The sequence below is a fragment of the Cebus imitator genome, unplaced genomic scaffold (assembly GCF_001604975.1).
Source record: "Cebus imitator isolate Cc_AM_T3 unplaced genomic scaffold, Cebus_imitator-1.0 Scaffold598, whole genome shotgun sequence".
In the NCBI taxonomy this organism is placed as follows: domain Eukaryota; kingdom Metazoa; phylum Chordata; class Mammalia; order Primates; family Cebidae; genus Cebus; species Cebus imitator.
The window spans coordinates 356,816-377,198 of NW_016107913.1; the positions used below are offsets into that span (position 1 = coordinate 356,816).

At 51.0% G+C, this 20,383-nt stretch overlaps 3 protein-coding genes across 5 annotated transcripts in view; 1 reads left to right on the forward strand and 2 right to left on the reverse strand.

The window, feature by feature from the left end:
• The window catches only part of LOC108294680 (isoleucine--tRNA ligase, cytoplasmic-like), a 43,589-nt gene extending 40,028 nt beyond the window's left edge, over nt 1-3,561 (reverse strand). Inside the window, 4 exon segments of the mRNA XM_037734261.1 lie at nt 497-617; nt 1,097-1,180; nt 1,543-1,626; nt 2,650-3,561. Coding sequence (XP_037590189.1) covers nt 497-617; nt 1,097-1,141 — 166 coding nt within the window. The 5' untranslated portion in view covers nt 1,142-1,180; nt 1,543-1,626; nt 2,650-3,561.
• LOC108294688 (zinc finger protein 679-like) overlaps nt 1-20,383 on the reverse strand; it is a 194,906-nt gene that overhangs the window by 160,797 nt on the left and 13,726 nt on the right. The gene's annotated exons all lie outside the window — the stretch shown is intronic.
• On the forward strand, nt 3,275-13,324 carry LOC108294681 (NUT family member 2G-like). 2 transcript variants are annotated; one of them, XM_037734267.1, is made up of 8 exons: nt 3,275-3,779; nt 5,542-6,232; nt 8,104-8,232; nt 9,200-9,339; nt 9,805-10,139; nt 10,518-10,634; nt 10,992-11,218; nt 11,525-12,086. In XM_037734267.1, exons 1-8 carry the CDS (start codon nt 3,764-3,766, stop codon nt 12,084-12,086), a joined length of 2,217 nt encoding a protein of 738 aa, XP_037590195.1. In that variant the 5' UTR covers nt 3,275-3,763. The 2 variants fall into 2 exon arrangements, with proteins under 2 accessions (XP_037590195.1, XP_037590194.1); XM_037734266.1 differs by lacking the exons at nt 10,992-11,218; nt 11,525-12,086 and adding an exon at nt 12,504-13,324.

Genomic DNA, 20,383 nt, shown 5'->3' on the forward strand with positions numbered 1-20,383 from the left:
TTTTTTTTTTTTTAAGATGGAGTTTCACTCTTGTCACCCAGTTAGTGGTGCAATCTCGATTCACTGCAGCCTCCGCCTCCCAGGTTCAAGCGATTCTCCTGCCTCAGCCTCCTGAGCAGCTGGGATTACACGTGCCCGCCTACATGGCAAGCTAACTTTTTCTTTAATATATTTTTAGTAGAGACCGGGTTTCACCAATGTTGGCCAGGCTGGTCTGGAATGCCTGACCTCAGGTGATCTGCCTGCCTCAGCCTCCCAAAATGCTGGGGATTACAGGTGTGAGCCACCAAGCCAGGTCAGAATTCCCCAGGGTCTTGAAACAAAGACATCCCAACAATGAACAAGCCTTAACAAAACTACATTTGAGAGGTGAAAGGAGGTAATTATTTAATTTTCTGTATCTCTCAATATTTCCACTGTGTTTATAGACAGATACATACCAAAAGGGCAGTTACAAAGACAGTAGTTCTGGGAGGACAGACCAAGAGAGACTCACCTGCCATTTCAGTCTCAAAGAAGCCAATGAGAGGCTGCATGAAGGACAGGATCCACTGGTCCGTAATGTTGGGGCTTTTTCTAACTGTGTTCTCATTGTAGGGAAATTCTATTTCTTCTTCCTAGGAATGAACAATCAGTGAAACACTTGCACACTGGGGTAAGTTACTATAAGGAAATAAACTTTTAATATCACTTAAACAAACAGATAAAAAATATCCCAAACCCTGCTGGCAATGTGAATTTCTGATTTTCATTAATATTTTCAAGAAAAGCACCAACATAGGACATTAAGTCCTCAATTATGTTTTTGAGTGAACTGAAGAGAGTTTAGGAAAACATTACTTCTCTGCACCAAACAGTAATTACGAATTGAGAGATATTCTAAAACCCTGTCAGAAAGTGCAGGGTTTAATTACTTTAAACCTCAGGAAGGAAGGACAGTAAAACTGTCTAGGACTGAACGATTGTCCGCAAACTGAAAATGAGTACTGAGAAGTAACTGCCATGCTAAAGCTGTTCATTTTACCTAGAATGTTCTATCTCACTCTTTGCAAAATCCTCCTTGATCTTAAGTCCCTGCTCCACACACAGAACTCATGTCCTGCTTTGCTTCTCTGGCAGCACCACAACCAGGCTCTAGCATAGGTATATTAGCTCTAGCATAGATATATGGCACATGGCTCTGTAGGTACAAAATTAAAATAAATGATGAAAGAAAATTCAAATACCAACAAGACAGGGAACCTAGAAAGGAAGTAAGGCAGAGGCAATCTGCATCTAGCCTGGGGAAGGCTTGGACAGCTCGACAACACCCAACAGAGGTCCTCTTCCCCAAACAGACCTCTAGGTTTAAAAATGTCTTTATTATCTAGAAAACTATTTGGGGAGTTGAAGATCAACAAGCATACCAACATAACACCCAAATTATAACAGAGATGTGTTGTTAAAAACCTAACTATAAACTAAATCTAAGAATTCTAATAGTATAGGAGACGCTTACATAAAAAACAATAAATACACACAAGGCAAAGCACTGGTTTGTACCTGAGCGCATCAGCACCATACTTCTGGATAACGGAAACTGGATCTGGGTAATTCTTTTTCTGTTTGCTCATTTTTTGGCCATCACTTGTAAAACAAAAGGGAGATGCCAATTAAGTCAATATCACAGATGATCTTGATATAAGGATACAAAGTATTTGCAAAATACAAAAGGAATACAAAAAAGGAAATGGGAAGGAGTAACTCAGAAGTTAGTGTTAACAGGCCAGTCACAGTGGCTCATGCCTATTATCCCAGCACTTTGGGAGGCTGAGGTAGGCAGATCACCTAAGGTCAGGAGTTCGGGACCAGCCTGGCCAACATGGTGAAACCCCGTCTTTTACTAAAAACACAAAAATTAGCTGCATGTGGTGGTGCACACCTGTAATCCCCACTATTGGGGATGTTGTTTTGGTAGGTTTACCATGATTTTGCTTGAATCGCTCTCCATCAATCTTCTCAGCTAAGATCGAAGTGAGCTGCACGGCGGAAGAGGGCTGCACGTAAAAAGGCAGCTCTGTCTCAGAGGACAAAAGGCCTGGGAGCACCCAGACAGGCAGGCACTGCGTGGAGGTCGCTCCTCTCCCAGGATTCTGACATGCGCGGGGGTGCATGGAAATGGGAACAAGACACTGCTGGAGAGCATCCTGGCGTGTCTCAGAATGGACATGGGTAGTGGATTCCTAACTCCTGGAGAAACCAGAGCTCTAGGAATTGTAGGCCGCTTTATGTTAGGAAAGAAAAAGATGGTGTTCTGTCCTCCTGTCCCTTACATCTGGACCTACTGCTACTAAACCTGGAAGCTGAGAAGGGCATAATGGCGACTCCAGACGTCACGGCATCAAATCAGACTATTTCTTTTTTTTGCAACGGTTGTGTTTAGTGGTGAAGCCAAGAATCACACTTCAGTCTCGTTACTGCAAGTTCTCACTCTCACAGGGAGACTTAACAATAATGACTTAATATATTACACTTTTCTGGGAAGACTTACTAGATAAAGTTCAAGATCCCAGTGAGTGGTGAATAATACAGATAAAGGACAAACAGATTTTTTGTAAAAGTATACTCTAAATATCATATGAATCACAATTACAATAAAAACTAATTTACTGCTTATCTTGAATTCAAATTCTGCTTGGCATTCCTTATTCATACTTGCTAAATCTGGCCACTCTTCTTCCATGCATTTTTAATTTTAAAACACAGTACAACATCTGATTCTAGCAATATACCTACAGAAATAAAGACAGGAACCACATTACTACTGAGACAAACACAGTCACTGCAAGTATCAGAGTAATGGAACATATTAATATATCAACTTTCACCCAAAAAAACCTGAAAGAATTTGCAGACAGCAAAAATAGCTTTTGCTGTCCTTTTGTTTGTATAATATATCTCTGGAAAGATGAAAAAGAATCAGAACACCCATTTGTTACAGGAAAGAAAATGTTGTGGATAGGAAAAAAGTGGGAGGAAGACTGGTCACTGCCTACTCCACTGTGCACAATTTGAATCTGGAACCATGCAAAAGTATTGCTTGGTTAAATTAAAGTCATTGAAAAGATAAAAAATAAACATTTAATACCAGCACAATATGCTGGGAAACAAAATGAAAGGCTTTCTGGCCGCAAAGCCGCTCTTTCCCAGACTGAGGCTTTCTAGTAAAAGCTTTCTGCCTGAACCAGGCAGACGACCCAGACGTGGATCGTCTGACAAACACAAGGGTTCTTAGAAAGTGCTCTAAATTGTGTTTAGGAAGTGCAGCCCCTGTTGAGATTCATCAAGAGTGGGAAAGAGCCCAAGTGGGAAGCAGCATGGGTTGAGGGGCACAAAAGCAGGTCTGTTGACAAAGACTGGAAGTAAAGGGGACATCAGGTTGAAGCTTTGTGCTGTGAGTCAGAAGAACAATTTAAAAGTTGCCTAAAGAGGTGCACACAGTCTGTGCTGCTGCCGTCCAGCTGGAAGGGAACCTCAGTTCTTGCCTATTGGCTGGAGCCCTTCACAGAATGTCCCCCACCCCTACCAGTACCTGCTGCACTGCCCCTCCCCCTCTGCAGAATGTCTGGGGTCCTATGTTCTAAACCTATTTACTTTCAAATTTTCCCTGATCCACCTGAACTCAGGAGAGTCTGTTGAGGCAGGTCACTCTCTGGGCCCTGCCCATGACTTTTGTCATTGTGGAAACTGTCAGACAGTGGTGATCAGCATCCATCCTGAGGAAATGGCTTCAAATGGAGGTGAGTCTGTAGGGAAAGGGGCATTATCCAAGTCTCTGCCATGTTTCAAATCCTTGGGAATTCAAATTTCACACTGCCCCGGGGACAGTTGATAGGGCTGACGTTGAGGAGGGAGGGAGCACTGGATGTCCCCAAAGAAATCACACCTGGGGAGGGCCATGGCACCCTGAGTCTGTGGTTAGGGAGGATGGCTCCTTAGAGGTGGACCAAGGTGCCTGGGGGAATACACCATGTAGTGGAAAGGATGTATTGATTCTTTCTAGAGGGGGACAGGTCATGTCACTGTGTAGGGAGTGGTGCGATCCTGTTGTGCTGGTGGCCCAGAGAGGATGACAGGCAAGTCTGAGCCCTGTTTTGTGTCTTCAGGCTCCTGGAAGGTGTCCTTCCATAGTGTTCAGAGGGATTTGGACTGGACTTTTCTAGATGTTAGGGAGGAGTAGGGAGAAGTGGTCTCAGCCAGAAAACTGTTGGGTGGGTTGGCTGTGACAGAGCATCCAGTGACAGCCTTTGGGTGGGCAAGGCTGGGGGTACTGTAACTGCCACAGTCTCTCAGCTCCCTCCCCAGAGGTGGCTTCTCTGTCAGTTCAGGTGGCTGTTGGCTCTGATTTAACAGGGGTGGGGGCAGTTGGGGAAGTTCAGGCAACACGGCCTGGGCTTCCCAGGTTGTTCTGAATTGTTCGTCGTTTTGTGGAAGCTCAGGTCTTCAGACCCACTTCCTCTTGTCTGCTAGCTCATGGCCTGTCCTCTGCACTTTGTGTTACTGTGGAGATGAAGGATTTGCTTCTATTCCATGTCTACTGCCTCATGAACAGGGGACAGGTGTGGACTCTTGCAGGTTCTCAGTGGAAGGGTCTGGAAAGATGGTTTCCTTTCCAGTAGAGGAAGGAGAGTAGCGCACAAATAGGAAGATGGTCCTCTTATTATTATTATTCAAGTTAGGGTGTGTGTCCTGACTGATGAGGTGCACGTGTTGTATCCCTATTCCCCTTGATTGGAGACTGCATGAGGTCCTAGTGAACAGGGATGAGCTCCAGACAACTATGCCCCACCTGGCCCATGGCCCAAGAACCTCTGGTTCTTGGTTGGTCACTATATTCAGTTATTGGGAGCTCAAAGGAAAAGGACCAGAGATGGGCTCGCTGTCCCACGACCTACTGTAACATGACCAGCAGCTGTGAAAATCCCCGGACACCTCCCCTGACAGCTCAACTGCTCACCGCTTGCTGGCTGTGCTCTAATCATGTGCCGCTGTTGCTGGCTGAGCAATGACAGTATCTCAGGGAACTTCACCACTGCTTCTCAGACCTGCTCCCTGGGAAGAGAGCTTCCTGAGTGACAGCCAGGACCACCGAGCACTGAGGAAAGTGTTGCCTGACTCTGACCCTTGTTTAGCACTTGCTGGGCATGGGCAATCACTTGCACACTGGGTATGATGTGTATGGGTTATCTTCAGGGTTCACAGGGTGCTGGCTTGGGAGAGATTTCCATGCAGTGGTTTTCTTTCATTGTTTCTTTTTTGAGATGGAGGCTTGCTCTGTCAGCCAGGCTAGAATGCAGTGGTGCAATCTTAGCTAACTGCCAGGCTCTCTAGTGAAGTGACCCTCCTGTGGAAGAACAGAGCATGTGATGCACACTCAGGGACATTTGCAAGCTGCAGTTTCCCTGTCACATGCCCTCAGTTGTAGGACACCCCTCTGATTCCTCAGTGACTAAGGAAGACCTGAGACCCCAGTTCATTCACCTCTTTCCTTCGTCTCCACAGCATACCCAGTGCTGGGACCCAGTGTGACAGAGAACCCAGGCACCTCCATGCCTGTGTTCACGGCTCTGTCCTTTGCCACACTTCCTCCCGGCCCAGCACACGGGCCGCCCCTCGTGACTGTGGTGGTTCCTCCAGGTGGCCCTCCAGTGCTCTCTGCCTTCCCCAGGACCCCTAAGGTGGCAGGACAGGATGGCCAGAATTCGGCTGGGGCTTCCAACATCCTTGTCCAGATGAGGACAGAAGTGGGGCCTATGAAGGCCCCTCAGGCACAGACCTTGGTCCTAACTCAGGCCCCCCTCATCTGGCAGGCTCCAGGTGCTGTCGGTGAGGGCGTCGCATGTCCACCTCCTCGACCCCTGGCAGCGGCCCCTGTGCTGCCGGCTATGGCTGCCCAGGTCATTGGGGGCACGCAGGCCTGCGAGGGAGGCTGGTCCCACGGCCTTCCTCCTCCAGCACCACTAGCGGCTCCCCAGCCAGCCCCCATCGTGGCCCCAGGGAACGCTGGTCCATGGCCACAAGGGGCTCATGGAGAGGGCAGCCAGGCTCCCTACCAGGCCAAGGCTCCGCCAGAGGACTCCTGCAACTCCAAGAGCGTGTATGAGAACTTCCGACTCTGGCAGCACTACAAGCCCCTGGCCCGGAGGCACCTTCCCCAGAGTCCGGACACGGAAGCGCTTTCCTGTTTCTTCATGTGAGTGTCCTCGGGGCACCGGAGCTAGTCCTGCAGCTCACCCGTAAAGAGGCTGCTCGATGGATGGGAGGTCACGCTGTTCAGGAGAGCTTGCAGGGCGTTCTTGAAAGCAATGGGTTGCACTATCAAAGGGCACATTTTCAGCAACATTAATCTGGCTGCCGCTCAGGTCAGACTCTCAGGGGCCTCATGTCACCTGCTCCTCACTGTCCTGTGAGTGCAGCCAATCCTTACTTCCAGTCATTTTCATGACAGTGTTTACAGAAGACCCAGGTCAGAGAGGGTTCCTGGTCCGACATGAGCCACGGGTTGGGTTTAGGACTTGAGTGCACCCCAGTGCCTCCCCTTGACCTGAGTGGCGAAGGCCAGGGGCACAGCACATGCGCTGTGGGTGGGAGCTGCAGGAACCTGGCACATGCCCACTGCTCTGCCAAGGTCCAGCTGGCACAGCGGTGGTGGAGCCTGCACAGGGGATGGTCTCGGGCCTCGCACTGGGGTTCATGCTGGGCAGGTATTTGCAGCTTCGCCCTTGATCCCTCCTAGAAAAAGGGACGACGATGCTTCATCCAGAGGACGGTGAAGAGGTGACTTGAGCTCACTTATGACACATATAGCAGTGTCCGGCACATGCTGTGACACGTTACATGACAGCAGTTATGATTACTGTCCCTATTACTATCATTATCAGGACTAGGCCATCTTGCACAGTGCTCCCCAAAGCCACAGGCTCCAGTGATGGCTCTGAGTGCACCACGAGCCCAGCAGCCCAGGGCCGTGGACTGTGGTGACTGAGGCAGCAATGCCAACATCTGGGAGAGTTTGTCAATTCAGTCCCAGTCCTGCCTCTCTCCATCCTGCGGTGCCTCTGTGACCCTGTGTCCCCCGCTGATGAGCAAACCCGTACTCCACGGGAGCTTGAGCACATCCACCAGGCAACACAGGCCACTCCCCTAGGCAAGTCCCCTGCCCAGGGTGTAGGTGTGAGGCAACGCCATCTTTGTCCCAAAAATCTTGCCGCCCCTGCATCCTGCGACTGGTTGCATTCTCCCTTGAAGCTGAGTCCCGGTGCACTGGGGACCCTGATTCTCGGAGTGGAGCCGCCCCAGGCTCACAGGCTCCACATGCAGTGGGCTTGGATGCTGCTCTGCTTTGCTTCTGGTTTCCGCTCCTCTCCAGGACCCTGAGGCTGCGTCCCCAGGGGCTGCCTTGCTCCAGAGTCCCCAGGAAGCTGGTGAAATGCGCAGTCCTGTGGCCCTGGAACCTGCACGTTAACCCTTGCTCCCCGGACATTCTGTGTGCGCGCTGTCTCAGTCAGCTCAGCTTCACCATAACAAATCCTATAGACTGGGTGCTTTATCAGGACACAGTCACGTCTCCCAGTTCCAGAGGCCAGAAGTCCCAGATCAAGGCGACAGCAGATTGGTGTCCTGGCTGGAGACAGCTGCCTCTGGCTGTGTCCTCTTGTGGCTGAGAGGGAGAGCCCTGGTGTCTCCTCCTGCCCTTATCAAGGCTCAGATGCCATGACATGAATCCACCGTCATGACCTGCTGTAACCCTGATTGACTCCAAGAACCGGCACACCGGGGCTTAGGGCTTCGGCACAGGAATGCTGAGGACACACAAGTGAGACCCACAGTACTGAGTTCACTTGTCAACACTGTAACACTGAGGACTCCGGGGCAGTTGGAGAGGTCACCCGGTGGCTTGTTTTGATGATTGATCTTGGAGGTGTGTCGCGTCCATGTAGGGGAGAACAACACAGGGACAGATGGCAGGACACATGTGGGGAGGACAGGGGCTGGGTGTTGGGACCAGGTCGGTTTGGGATGGAGGTGGGCTTGTGGACTGGGACTGACTGCACTGCCTTACAGCCCAGTTCTCAGATCCCTGGCCCGGTGGAAGCCCCGCATGACCCTGGAGGAGGGACTGTGGCGGGCCGTGCAGGAATGGCAGCACACGAGCAACTTTGACCGGATGATCTACTATGAGATGGCGGGAAAGTGAGTCTGGGGTGCAGGGACAGAGCCCCCATGGCAGGGTGAGAGAGGGTGACACAGGCCTGGCGGCCATGGTGGCTTCTCAGCATGGAGCATGAGGAGGGTGTGGACAAACAGGCCCTCCTGGGCCCCTGGCTCCCTCAGGAAGCTGTTCCTCCCTCCTAGAGTGCTCTGGGGTCTCTAACCGGCCCTGGAGGGAAGCCACGCCATGCCTGGCCTGCGGCCAATCCCTGCCTGACACTGGGGGTCATGGAGGGAGCAGCCAGCATCCCAGCCCAAAGGTGGTCACCACCAGCTGTGAGAATGAGGAGAAGGGGCGCTGGCGACTATAGACAGAGCGGGGTGCACTCTCCTCACAGCAGTGACCGGAAGTCGGTTTTCACCCATCCCGGCCTTGCCAGGATTGGAGAAACCTGCCTTGGGTCGGGGAGACCTGCATCCAGGACACCATGAGACCCATCTCTGGCCTGCCTGCCTTTGCTCCTGGGCAGTCCCCTCTGTTAAGACAGACAGACAGCAGCCTCAGGGGAAACGGGTCCTGTCTTCGGGGCTCAGCTTTTTCTTCCTCCCGACCAGGGGTCTCCCAGGCCTCGTCATCCTGGGTTATCCCCACAGTCCCAACCTCAGGACTCCAGCATCTGGGCAACATTCCTGACCCCTTCTGCCATAAACCCCACCACTGGCCAGCTGAAGCCTGGAGGAGGGGTCCCCCTGGTGCCCTCCAGGGCCTCATGGCCCTGACTTGAGTCAGGAAGCCCTGTTGATGCCATGGGCTCTGCAGGGGCCGGGTGAGGGAGGGTGAGCCCACAACTCTGGGAGCAGCTCCGTCCTGGGACTGGGGGATGGGTCCCAGGGAAGGCCTGGACAGCGCCCGAGGCACTGCTTCCCATCACTGCCATCGGCTGCTGCCTTGTCCTGGGGGCAGGGGGCCTGGACCCTCTCAGCACGGGCTGCACCTTCTTCACCCCAGGTTCCTGGAGTTTGAGGCTGAGGAGGAGATGAAGATTCAGAAGTCGCAGTGGATGAAGGGGCCCCAGTGCCTGCCTCCTCCAGCCGTGCCGAGGCTTGAACCTCAAGGAACTCCGGCCCCTCAGGTGGCCAATCAGCCTGGTACGGCTTCCCACATTCCCACAGGAGCCACGGCAAAGGCCACAGGGGCCAAGGGAGGCCACTGTCCCCATACCTCATGCTTACCTTCAAGAGGTGCATTTGCTCCTTCCAACAAAATAGCTCAGGGGAGCTGGGGGCTGGGCAGCCCGGGGTGATGAAGTAGGTATTCACCTGGTCAAGTTTCCTAGCGACTCTCTCTCCTTGCCATTCCAAAACTCAACAATCTGCCCAGGAAGCAGGGATGAGCAGGTAGAGTACTCAGCTTATCAGTGACTCCAAGCTTCCTCCAAAATGATGCTGTCTCACATGTGCCCCTCCTGCGGCGTCTCCTCTGGGGCGCTGTGGTTCAGGTGGTCCTGACCCAGCTGGGACCCACTTCATGTCCCCGAGCCCTGCCCTCCCCTGTGTGGTGCAGGCAGGAGGAGCAGCCCTCACCACGCCTGTCCTCTTCCCTCCCTGCCTCAGTGTACCTTCCCAGCAAGGCCGGCCCCAAGGCCCTGCTTGCCTGCCTGCCATCACCCAGGCCTCAGCGGCCAGCAGAAACCAAGGCCCACCTGCCACCACTCAGGCCCCAAGAGCCAGCGGAGACCAAGGCCCCCGAGGAGATACCCCCTGAAGTGGTGCAGGAGTATGTGGACATCATGGAGGAGCTGCTGGGGCCTCCCGATGGGGCCACGGGGGAGCTCAAGGCACAGTGGGAAGAGGGCGAAGTGGAGCAGGAAGGGGACGGGATGCTTCTAGACCCAGGCCTCCTGAGCTACATTGACAATCTGTGTTCCCAGAAAGACTTCGTCACCAAGGTGGGCTGGCCTGAAGTGCTGGGGTCTGCAGAATTCCAGGGGGTGGCACTCGCAGGTCCTTGGAATTAAGCTCTGCTGTGTGTTTGTACCTGTGTTTTTTTATTGTGTGTTTTTGTGTGTCTGTGTGGGTGTGAGTGTGGCGTGTGTATGTTACTTGTGTCTATTTTCCTGTGTCTATGTGATCTATTTGTGTGTGGTTTGTGTGTCTCTGTCTGCATGTGTGTATGCTACCAGGTCTGTGATCTGTGTGTGGAGCTGGTGGTCGCCATGATATGAGACAGCTCCAGAAGGGTGGGGACGGGGCACTCGCTGCTTTCTGCATCTCCTCCAGGTTACTCCCTGCCCGGGAACCTCACGCTGTCTTCCTCTTGTTTCCAGGTGGAGGCCGTCATTCACCCCCGATTCCTGGAAGAATTGCTTTCTCCAGATCCACACATGGATTTCTTGGCCCTAAGCCAGGAGCTGGAGCAGGAGGAAGGACTCACCCTTGCCCAGGTAGAGCAGGGAGGGAGGGGAACCCAGGTACCCTGGGGGCAGGAAGAACCTGGCACACAAGCCCCACCTGATTGTCTACTCCACCCTGTAGGGGATGCTCGGCTTCTTGGGGAGCCACTCCGAGGTGGGGAGGTGCAGGTTCAGATGGAGCAGGATGGAGAGAAGCCAGGAGGGGAGTCAGGATGCAAACTGCAGTGAGGCCCAGCGGGATGCCCGGCAGAGCCACACCCTCTCTTTGACAGGAAGCCCAGCTGCCTCAGGCTTCCCTGCCTGCCGCCCAAGTGCCCTGGTCTCTGCCACCCTGGGCCCTGCTCACACTTGGGGCAGCGCCAGTAAGTGCCCCCTTTCCTCCCGCAGGTAGTGGAGAAGCGCCGCCTATCCTTGAAGGAGGAACGATGTGCGAGGGCAGACCCTAGTCATGGCACAGCCCAGTTGGACTCAGTGTCTTCTGAGTCTGCAGTGGGCCAAGGAGCAGAGAGAGATGTCCCTGGCCCCCAGCAAGGGGTCAGCATGGAAACCTGCCCACCCCAGATGGCTGCCCGGGACCCTCAGGGACAAGGCAGAGCACGCACTGGCATGGCCAGGTCTAAAAACCCTGTTAAGCTTTTGGAGAGTCTGGATTCCCACAAGCTGAGGGCTGCCCCGCCAAACTCTCCTCCCCAGTATTACAGACCCATCCCCCAGAGGGCTTCCCAGGACCCTCAGGGACAAGGCAGAGTATGCACTGGGATGGCCAGTTCCATAAACCCTGTTGTGCTTTTGGAGAGGCTGGATTCCCGCTGGCTGAACTCTGCCCGGCCAGACTCTCCTCCCCAGGACCACAGACAAAGCCCCCAGATGGCCTCCCGGGACACTCAGGGACGAGGCAGAGAGCGCACTGGGATGGCCAGGTCCAAAAACCCTGTGGTGCTTTTGGAGAGACTGGATTCCCGCTGGCTGAGATCTGCCCGGCCAGACTCTCCTTCCCAGGACCATAGACCTGCCTGCCCAGGTGTGGGGACCAAGGATACCTGGGGTCTCCCTGGAGCCTCTCCTGTCAAGGAGTCATGCAGGCTGTCTAAGGGGTCAAGTGAGGAGGAGAGGGAAATCCCTGGTATGGTTTCTGTCGTGGGTACCAACTACAGGCTGCAGCCCTGGAAGGTGTCCCAGAGCCCTGTCCCTGCCTCGGGCTTTCTCAGCCCAGAACGGCGGGGACCCCACGGAGCTCTTCAGTCCCAATCTGCAAAGAGAAGAGGCCTCAGCCCAGCACCCGCTCCTGCCACCAAGTCCAAGAAGCGAGCTCTCTTCGGAGGCTCATCCCCTGCTGAACAGACGCCCCACCTAGGGCCTGGGCTCAGAGTCTCTGGGGCGCAATCCCTGGCTTGGGGGCTGGGTGGCCCCTCACAGTCCCAAAAGAGAAAGGGTGATCCTTTGCTCGCTAAGAGGAAGAAAAAGCAGCACCGCAGCCAGTAGGGGGACAGGGCAGGCTCTCTGGTGCCAATCCTCAAGGGTGGGGCTCTTAACTCTCGGACCCTCACGGCACCGGGTGACCCCAAAGCAAAGACTTCTCCCCCAGTGCTGATCTTGCTGGGCATTAGCTTTGGAGAGTGGGGGAGGGAGGGGAGGGAGAGAGTTGGGGAGGGAGAGTGTGGCTGAACGGGAAGGGAGGGCCTAGGGGGAGGGGGTAGGAGGTGGGGAGCAACACCTTGGGGGTCTCGTGTGGAAATATGAATAAATATAGTTGTGTTGGGAATGCTCTCCGGCTGCTGCCTTTGTCCTCAGGGCTGTGCTGCTCAGTGGAGGGGGTCTGTGAGGGAAAGCAGAGGGACTGGGAGATGCCAGGCAGTGGGGACCCACGGGGGCCAGCCCCACTTGTTCCTCCAGGTGTAGGCTGCCCCTTCAGATGCTCCAGGGACTGACAGATGCTCAGGAAGCCCTGATCCCTCCCACCACCCACTCACAAGGCCCCACCTGCTTCAGTTATCAGCATCCCTGGGAAATCCTGGGATGGAGAGAGCTGGCTGGCTCTTGTTCTGCCCGGTGGGAGCTGAGGAGAAGGCAGCTGCCTGCAACATGGACACAGGGAGAGGCGGCCGCTCCTGCTTAACCCTCATTAGGAAGAGCTCGGGCCCTGGGCTGAGGGGAGATGTCGAGGTGTCCATCCACACGGGTGTGTTTGGGGTACGACAGTGGGTGGGGAGCAGGGGAAGTCCCTCTGCCGGTTTCTGGGCAGGAAAGAGTCTTGTCCAAATGGCAGAAGCAGATGCTCCTTGCTGTGGCCATGGGGACTGGCCTCAGGGGCCCTCGGGGTCCTGCATGGAGCCCCCCACAGCTATGACTCCCTTCCCATATGATGACTGAACTCTTGTGTGGAATTGATGCAGACACAGATTTACACTGGTATCTGAAAAAGTTCCCTCCCAACCCACCATCACCAATGGGCACAAGCATGGCCAGCCTGCCAGGCGCAGGGTGGGTGTGTCTGCTGGTCCCAGGGCCAGGGAGAGCTGGGACCCAGGCCTAGAGGGGCCGAGGGTGAGCCGCCCTTCTGCCAGGCACAGACCTCAAGGGCAGAGCAGGGGCTGCCTGGATGTGGCACTGGCTGTCTGGGAAGTGCCCTGGGAGTCGGGGGCCTGGTGTTGGCTGAAGGGAGACTTCCGGAGTCTAAGAGTGAGATGAGGACTGCACCAGGAGACGGACTGAGGCTGGGGAGGACCCTCTGCTCTTTCCCACATTGTCCTGTCCTCCCCATCTCTGCTGAACTCCCCTCACCCGATGTGGCTGACCTCTACCCCCTTACCCCTAACCCACCTCTCAGAATCTCAGATCCCAGCATAGACAGGACCCGGCACCCGCCCGGTTCCCTCCTGGCCAACACCTTCTTCACCGTCTGAGTTCCGATTCCTCCCCAGGGCCCTTGTTGGCTCAGGACCACGGTGACTGCCAGAGCACTGGTCCCAGCACTCCCTGTATGCAGAGCTGTGGTCATGGTGCTGGGGGCTGGCCCAGCAGCAGAGGTTGGTGGGGCACAGCTGTCCGGTACACGGTGGTGTGGCCCCTCCGCTGAGTGACAAAGGGAGCTACGTTTGGGTCCTCTCTGGCCCCATCCACCAAAAGAACACACCAGTCAGCTGGACAGATGCCCCTCTGCCCCATCCCTTCTGCTCCACGTGGGCAGTGTCGGAGGCCTGCCCTCTGTGGCCTTTGGGAAGAAGAGTTTATCTTGGCAGGGCTTTCCCAGCTCAGTGCACATCAGGCCATCGGAGAAAATGTGAGGAGTGAATAGTCACTGGTGGGTGATGTGCGCAGTTCCCGTGACTCCTCTACCTTCAGGGCCATCCTCAGGAGACGAGGTAGCACCTCCCCTTTGCAGGGTTGAGGAATGGTAAGTGAGCCGTGTTTGAAGGGAACGTGGTCTGTATTCTGGCTGGCTTGTGTGGGTGCTCCGCCAACTTCCTCACCTAAGGATGAAAGTGACACCTCGGCTTAGTGACACCTCGGGACTCCTGCTGGTCACCCCATTGGCTGTTGTCTGCCCCATGTCCCTGTCCTTGTTTTGGGTGAAGCATTCCCAGGAGGCAGAACCTGTGCTTCCTCCACCTCTGTGTCCCGCCTGAGCCCTAAACTCTCCCCCTACATGGGGACAGTGGGGGCGACTGGGGGACTCTGACAGACTGAATGTTCGTTCCCCTACCCCCACCCAATTCCTATGTTGAAGCCCCAATCCAGGATAGGTGATGATATTTGGAGATGGGGCCTTTGGGAGTTCTTAAGGGTTAGAGGAGACCACGAGAGTGGGGCCCTAATGTTGGGATTAGGGCCCTGGTAAGAAGCAGAGACTCCAGAGCTCTCTCTCCCCGACACGAGGACACAGTGAGAAGGGAGCCGTCTGCAAGCCACAAACAGAGCCCTCACCAGAACCTCACCACACTGGGACCCTAAGCTTGGACTTCTAGCCCCCAGACTGTGACAAATGCACTTGTTTTTAATGTGCTCCCCCAAGTCTATGACACTTCACCTTAGCATCCCTTTGTGACTAGCACAAGGTCCACCATCTCAGGAACTTCCTTCCTAACTGGTATCTGAAATCTGCATCAGAGCCATGGGAAAGAATGAAGGCTCAGCCCTTTACGACGGTCAGCACACCTCCACCTCAAATGCAGTGTATCACACGTGAACCAGGAGTGCTGTGGGACACCGTGAAGGGGAATCTGCAAACCCGTAATGTCATCACATCCATGCTCAGGGAAGCCAGGCAGCTCGCTCACAGCAGGTGCTGGGGCTGTGCTGAGGATCTCAGTGAACTTTGCCTCCCTGCTCACACACCCAGGTCACATAGAAAAATATAATAGAAACCACATAGGAAAATATAATAGAAAACAAAATCCGTACCACGTAGAGGTGGGCCATGTTAACATTCTACCGCTTGCTCATTTTTGAAATAAAAGCTTTGTTACGACATTCGCATAGCATGCTTTCACTCACTGAAATTGTACAATTTGTGTTTTACATAGAATTTGCAACCATCATATTAAATACATTTATAAAATTTGCAGCTGTCACTGCATTAAGTCTAGTCACAGAATTTGCAAGTATCACCTTGATAAGCTTTAGAATATTTTATTGTCTCAAAAAGAAACCCTTGGTTGGGCATGGTGGTTCACTCCTGTAATCCTAGCACTTTGGGAGGCCAGTCAATTACCTAAGGTTAGGAGTTTGCTACCAGCCTGGCCAACATGATGGAACCCCCATCTCTACTAAAAATACAAAAAATTAGCTGGGTATGGTGGCGGGTGCATATAATCCCAGCTACTCGAGAGGCTGAGGCAGGAGAACTGCTTGAACCTGGGAGGCGAAGGCTGCAGTGAGCTCAGATCTCGCCACTGCACTCCAGCCTGGGCAACAAGAGCAAAACTTGGTCTCAAAAAAAAAAAGAATAAAAGAAAAAAACCCCTAGGTTGGGCACGGTAGCCCATGCCTGTAATCCCAACACTTTGGGGGGTCAAGATGCGTGGATCACTTGAGGTCAGGAGTTCAAGACCAGCCTGGCCAACATGACAAAACCCCTTCTCTACTAAAAATACAAAAACTAGCTGCGTGTGATGGCACACATGTGATCCCAGCTAAACGAGAGGCTCAGGCAGGGGAATTGCTTGAACCCCAGAGGCGGAGGTTGCAGTGGGCTCAGATTGTGACACTGCACTCCAGCCTGGGTGACAGAGTGAAAAAAAAGAAAAACAAAAACCTTGTCATTTAGCTATCACCCCCTGTCCCCCCATCTTGCACCCTAGGCCTACATAACCACGAATATACTTTCTACATAGCTTTACATACTCTGGACTTTCATATGAGTGGAATCATACAATATATGTCTTTCACAACCTGTCTTATTTTACTGCGAATATTTCCAAGGTTCATCTATGTATTTAGCATCTATCATCACATCAAATATTTTTGTTGCTGAATAATATTTCATTGGTGGATATCCTGAAACTTATTTACACATCAGGTGATGAACACTTGGGTTGTTTTCACTTTTTGGCTATTGTGAATAATACTTCTAAGAAATTTGTGTACAATGTTTTCTGGGGATGTATGTTTTCATTTCTCACAGCTATATACCTAAGAGTTAAAGTCATGGGCCACATGGAAACTCTATGTTTAACAACTTCAGAAGGTACCAGACTATTTCCAGTGTACATATACCATTTTATATACCCACTAGCTGTGTGAGGGTCTCAGTTTTTCTCCACATTCCAGCCAACGTTGATTATCTCTCTTTTTGATAGAGTCATCCCAGCGATTCTAAAGTTGCGTCTCCTCGTAGTTTTCATTTGTACTTCCCTGGTGTTGAACCTCTTTCATGTACTTATTGGTCATTTGTATATCTTCTTTGAAGCAATGTGCACTCAACATTTACTCATTTTTAACTGGTGTGTGTTTTGTCACTGAGGTATAATAACTCTTTATGTATTCCCAATAAAAGTCCTTTAAGGGGGGCCAGGCGAGGTGGCTCACCCCTGTAATCCCAGCACTTTGGGAGGCCAAGGTGGGTGGATCATTTGAGGTCAAGAGTTCAAGACAGCCTGACCAACATGGTGAAACCCCGCCTCTACTAAAAATAAAAAAAATTAGCCGGGCATGGTGGTACGTGCCTGTAATCCAGCTACTCGGGAGGCTGAGATAGGAGAACCACTTAAACCTCGGAGGTGGAGGTTGAAGTAAGCTGAGATTGCGCCATTACACTCCAGCTGGGCGACAAAGTGAGATACCGTCCCCAAAACAAACAAATAAACCCTTTACAGGATATAATTTGCAGCAATAGTCTCCCATTCCATGGGTTGTACTTAACTTTCTTTATTTTTCCATATAGATGCAGGGTCTCGTGATGTTGCCCAGGATGGTCTTGAACTCCTGAGCTCAAAAAATCCTCCCCTACCTCAGCCTCCCAAAGTGCTGGGCTTACAGACCTGAGCCACTGCACCCAGCCGTCATTTACTTTCTAGATACTACTCTTTGAAGCACAGAAGTTTTTTACTTTGGATGAAGTCCAATTTATCTATGTGTTCTTTTGTTACTTGCGCTTTTGGTGTCGTATTTAAGAAGTCATGGGCCGGGTGTGGTGGCTCACGCCTGTAACCCAAGCACTTTGGAGGCCAAAGCGGGCGGATCACCTGAGGTCGGGAGTTCAAGACCAGCCTGATCAACACGGTGAAACCCCGTCATTTAAAAATAAATAAATAAATAAAAAGAATTCATGAACTTGTGCTAGGTCATGAAGATTTATTCCTATGCTGCTGCTTTTGAAAAAATCATTTAAAACATTTTGAAGTGTACAGTGCAGTCCTTTAAGTACATTTACATCACTGTGAATATACTTAACACGTTAAGTATATTCTTCTTAATCTTTAGAAATTTAGATCTTTAGAAATTTGTCATCTTCCAAAACTAAAATTCTGTACACATTAAACACTAATCCCATCACCACCACTCCCACTCCCAGCCCTTAGCCATCACTACTGTGATGCTGACTACTTTAAATACTTCATATGAAAAAAAACATTTGTCTTTTTGTGATTGGCTTATTTAACTTAGCACAATGTTATTGGGGTTCACCTTCTAAATAGCTCACGAGTTAAGAAGGGAAATCTCAGGGAAAATTAAAAATAATATAAACCTAAATAAAAATAAAATAAAGAACCAGAAAAAGAGCAAAATAAAATCAGAGCATGCAGACGACAGGAAATAATAGAAGAATAAATCAATAAAACTGAAAACAGAAAATCAATACAATTAAAAAAAAATTTTTTTTTCAGACAGAGTTTTGCCCTGCCCAGGCTGGAGTGCAACCTGCCTTAGCCTCCTGAGTAGCTGGGACTACAGGCACACGCCACAATGTCTGGCTAAGTTTTGTATTTTTAGTAAACATGGGGTCTCGTCATGTTGGCCAGGCTGATCTCAAACTGCTGACCTCAAGTGATCTGCTCGCTTTGGCCTCCCAAAGTGCTGAGATTACAGGCATGAGCCACCACACACAGCTTAAAATCGTTTTTTTTAATATGATCAGTAAAGTTCACAATCTTCCGATGCTAAAATAATAGGAGATTCAAATTAAGAATGCCAGCACTGAAAGAGAAGATATAACCACAGATCCTATAGTCACTAAACAGATGATAAAAGAACAAACTAACAACTACATGCACACTCATGTTAAAAACTAACGGGCAGGGCACGGTGGCTCACACCTGTAATCCCAACGCTTTGGGAGGCCGAGGTGGGCGGATAACCTGAGGTCGGGAGTTCAAGACCAGCCTGACCAACATAGAGAAACCCTGTTTCTACTAAAAATACAAACTTAGCCAGGTGTGGTGGTGCATGCCTGTAAACCCAGCTACTTAGGGGGCTGAGGCAGGAGAATTGCTTGAACACAAGAGGTGGATGTTGCAGTGAGCCAGGATAACGCCATGGCACTCCAGCCTGGGCAACAGCAGCAAAACTCCACCTCAAAAATAAAAATAAAAATAAATTAGCTGGGCTAATCCCAGCTGCTCCAGAGGCTGAGGCAGGATAATCACTTGAACCCAGGAGGCAGACATTGTGGTGAACCAAGATGGTGCCATTGCACTCCAGCCTGGGTGGCAAGAGCAAAACTCCTACCAAAAAAAAGAAAAAAATAATTAGCCAGGCATAGTGGCATGCTCCTGTAGTCCCAGCTACTTGGGAGGCTGAGGCAGGAGAATTGCTTGAACCTGGGAGGCATCCACCATCCCACCCAGCTAATTTTTCTGTATTATTTGTAAACATGGGGTTTCACTACGTTGGCCAGGCTGGTTTCACAACTCCTGATCTCAGGCAATCTACCTGCCTCAGCCTCCCAAAGTGCTGGGATTACAGGTGTGAGCCACCATGCTCAATACATCTCTTTCAATAAGCTTCTGCACAGCAAAGGAAACAAACGACAGAGCAAAGAGACAAGCTGTTGAATGGGAAAGGATGTGTGCAAACTATTCATGACAAAGGTCTAAAATCCAGAATATGCAACGAGCTCAAATAACCAATGATTAAAAACAACAAATAATCCCACTAAAAAATGGGCAAAGGACATCAAAAAACATACAAATGGCCAACTGATATATGAAAAAATGCTCACATCAGTAATCACCAGGTAATTACAAATCAAAACTACAATGAGATACCTACCACCTTACCACAGTTAGGGAAACTTTATTTAAAAATAGAAAGAACAACAGATGCTGACAACGATGCGGAGAAGAGGGAACTCTTACACACTGAGGTAGGACTAGAAATTAGTAATGTCGTTATGAAAACCAGTATGGAGATTTCTCAAAACGCTAAAAACAAAACTACTACATGATCCAGCAATCCCACTACTGGTTATTTATCCAACATAAAAGAAATCAGTATATCAAATCAGTATATACTCACATGTTTATCACAGCACTACTCCCAACAGCAAAGATACGGAATCAACCTAAGTATCCACCAATGAGCAGACAAGGAAAGCGTGGCATATATAGACAATGGAAAAAAAAAAAAAAAAAAAAGGCCATGAAATCATGTTGTTTGCAGCAACAGGGATGAAGCTGGAGGTCATAATGTTCAGTGAAATAAGCCAGGCCAGCCACAGAAAGAAAAACATGACACATTCTCACAAATTGTGGGAGCTAAAAACAACAACAAAAAAGAGTTGACCTCATGGAAACAGAGAATACAATGACAGGTATCAGAGGCTGGGAAGGGATGGGGGTGAGGAAGAGAGGTTGGTTAATGAGTACAAACATACAGTTAGAAGTAATAGGTTCTAATGTTCTATAGCAGAGTACGGTCACCATAGTTAGCCCAGGCTGGAGTGCAATGGCACGATGTATTTGCAATATGGTAGCAAATACATATTGTATATTTCAAAGCAGCTGCTAAAAGAGAAGGCTTGAAGTGTTACCAGCACACAGAGATGACAAATCTCGGCCAGGCACGGTAGCTCACGCCTGTAATCCCAGAATTTTGGGAGGCTGAGGCACGCATATCACCTGAGGTCAGGGTTCCAGACCAGCCTGGCCAACATGGTGAAACCCTGACTCTACTAAAAATACAAAAAATTAGCCCAGCATGGTGGCGCATGCCTTAATCCCAGCTTACTCCGAAGGCTGAGGCAGGAGAATTGCTTGAACTCGGGAGGCAGAGTTTACAGCAAGCTGAGATTGCACCACTGCACTCCAGCCTGAGAAACAGAGCGAGACTCTGTCAAAAAA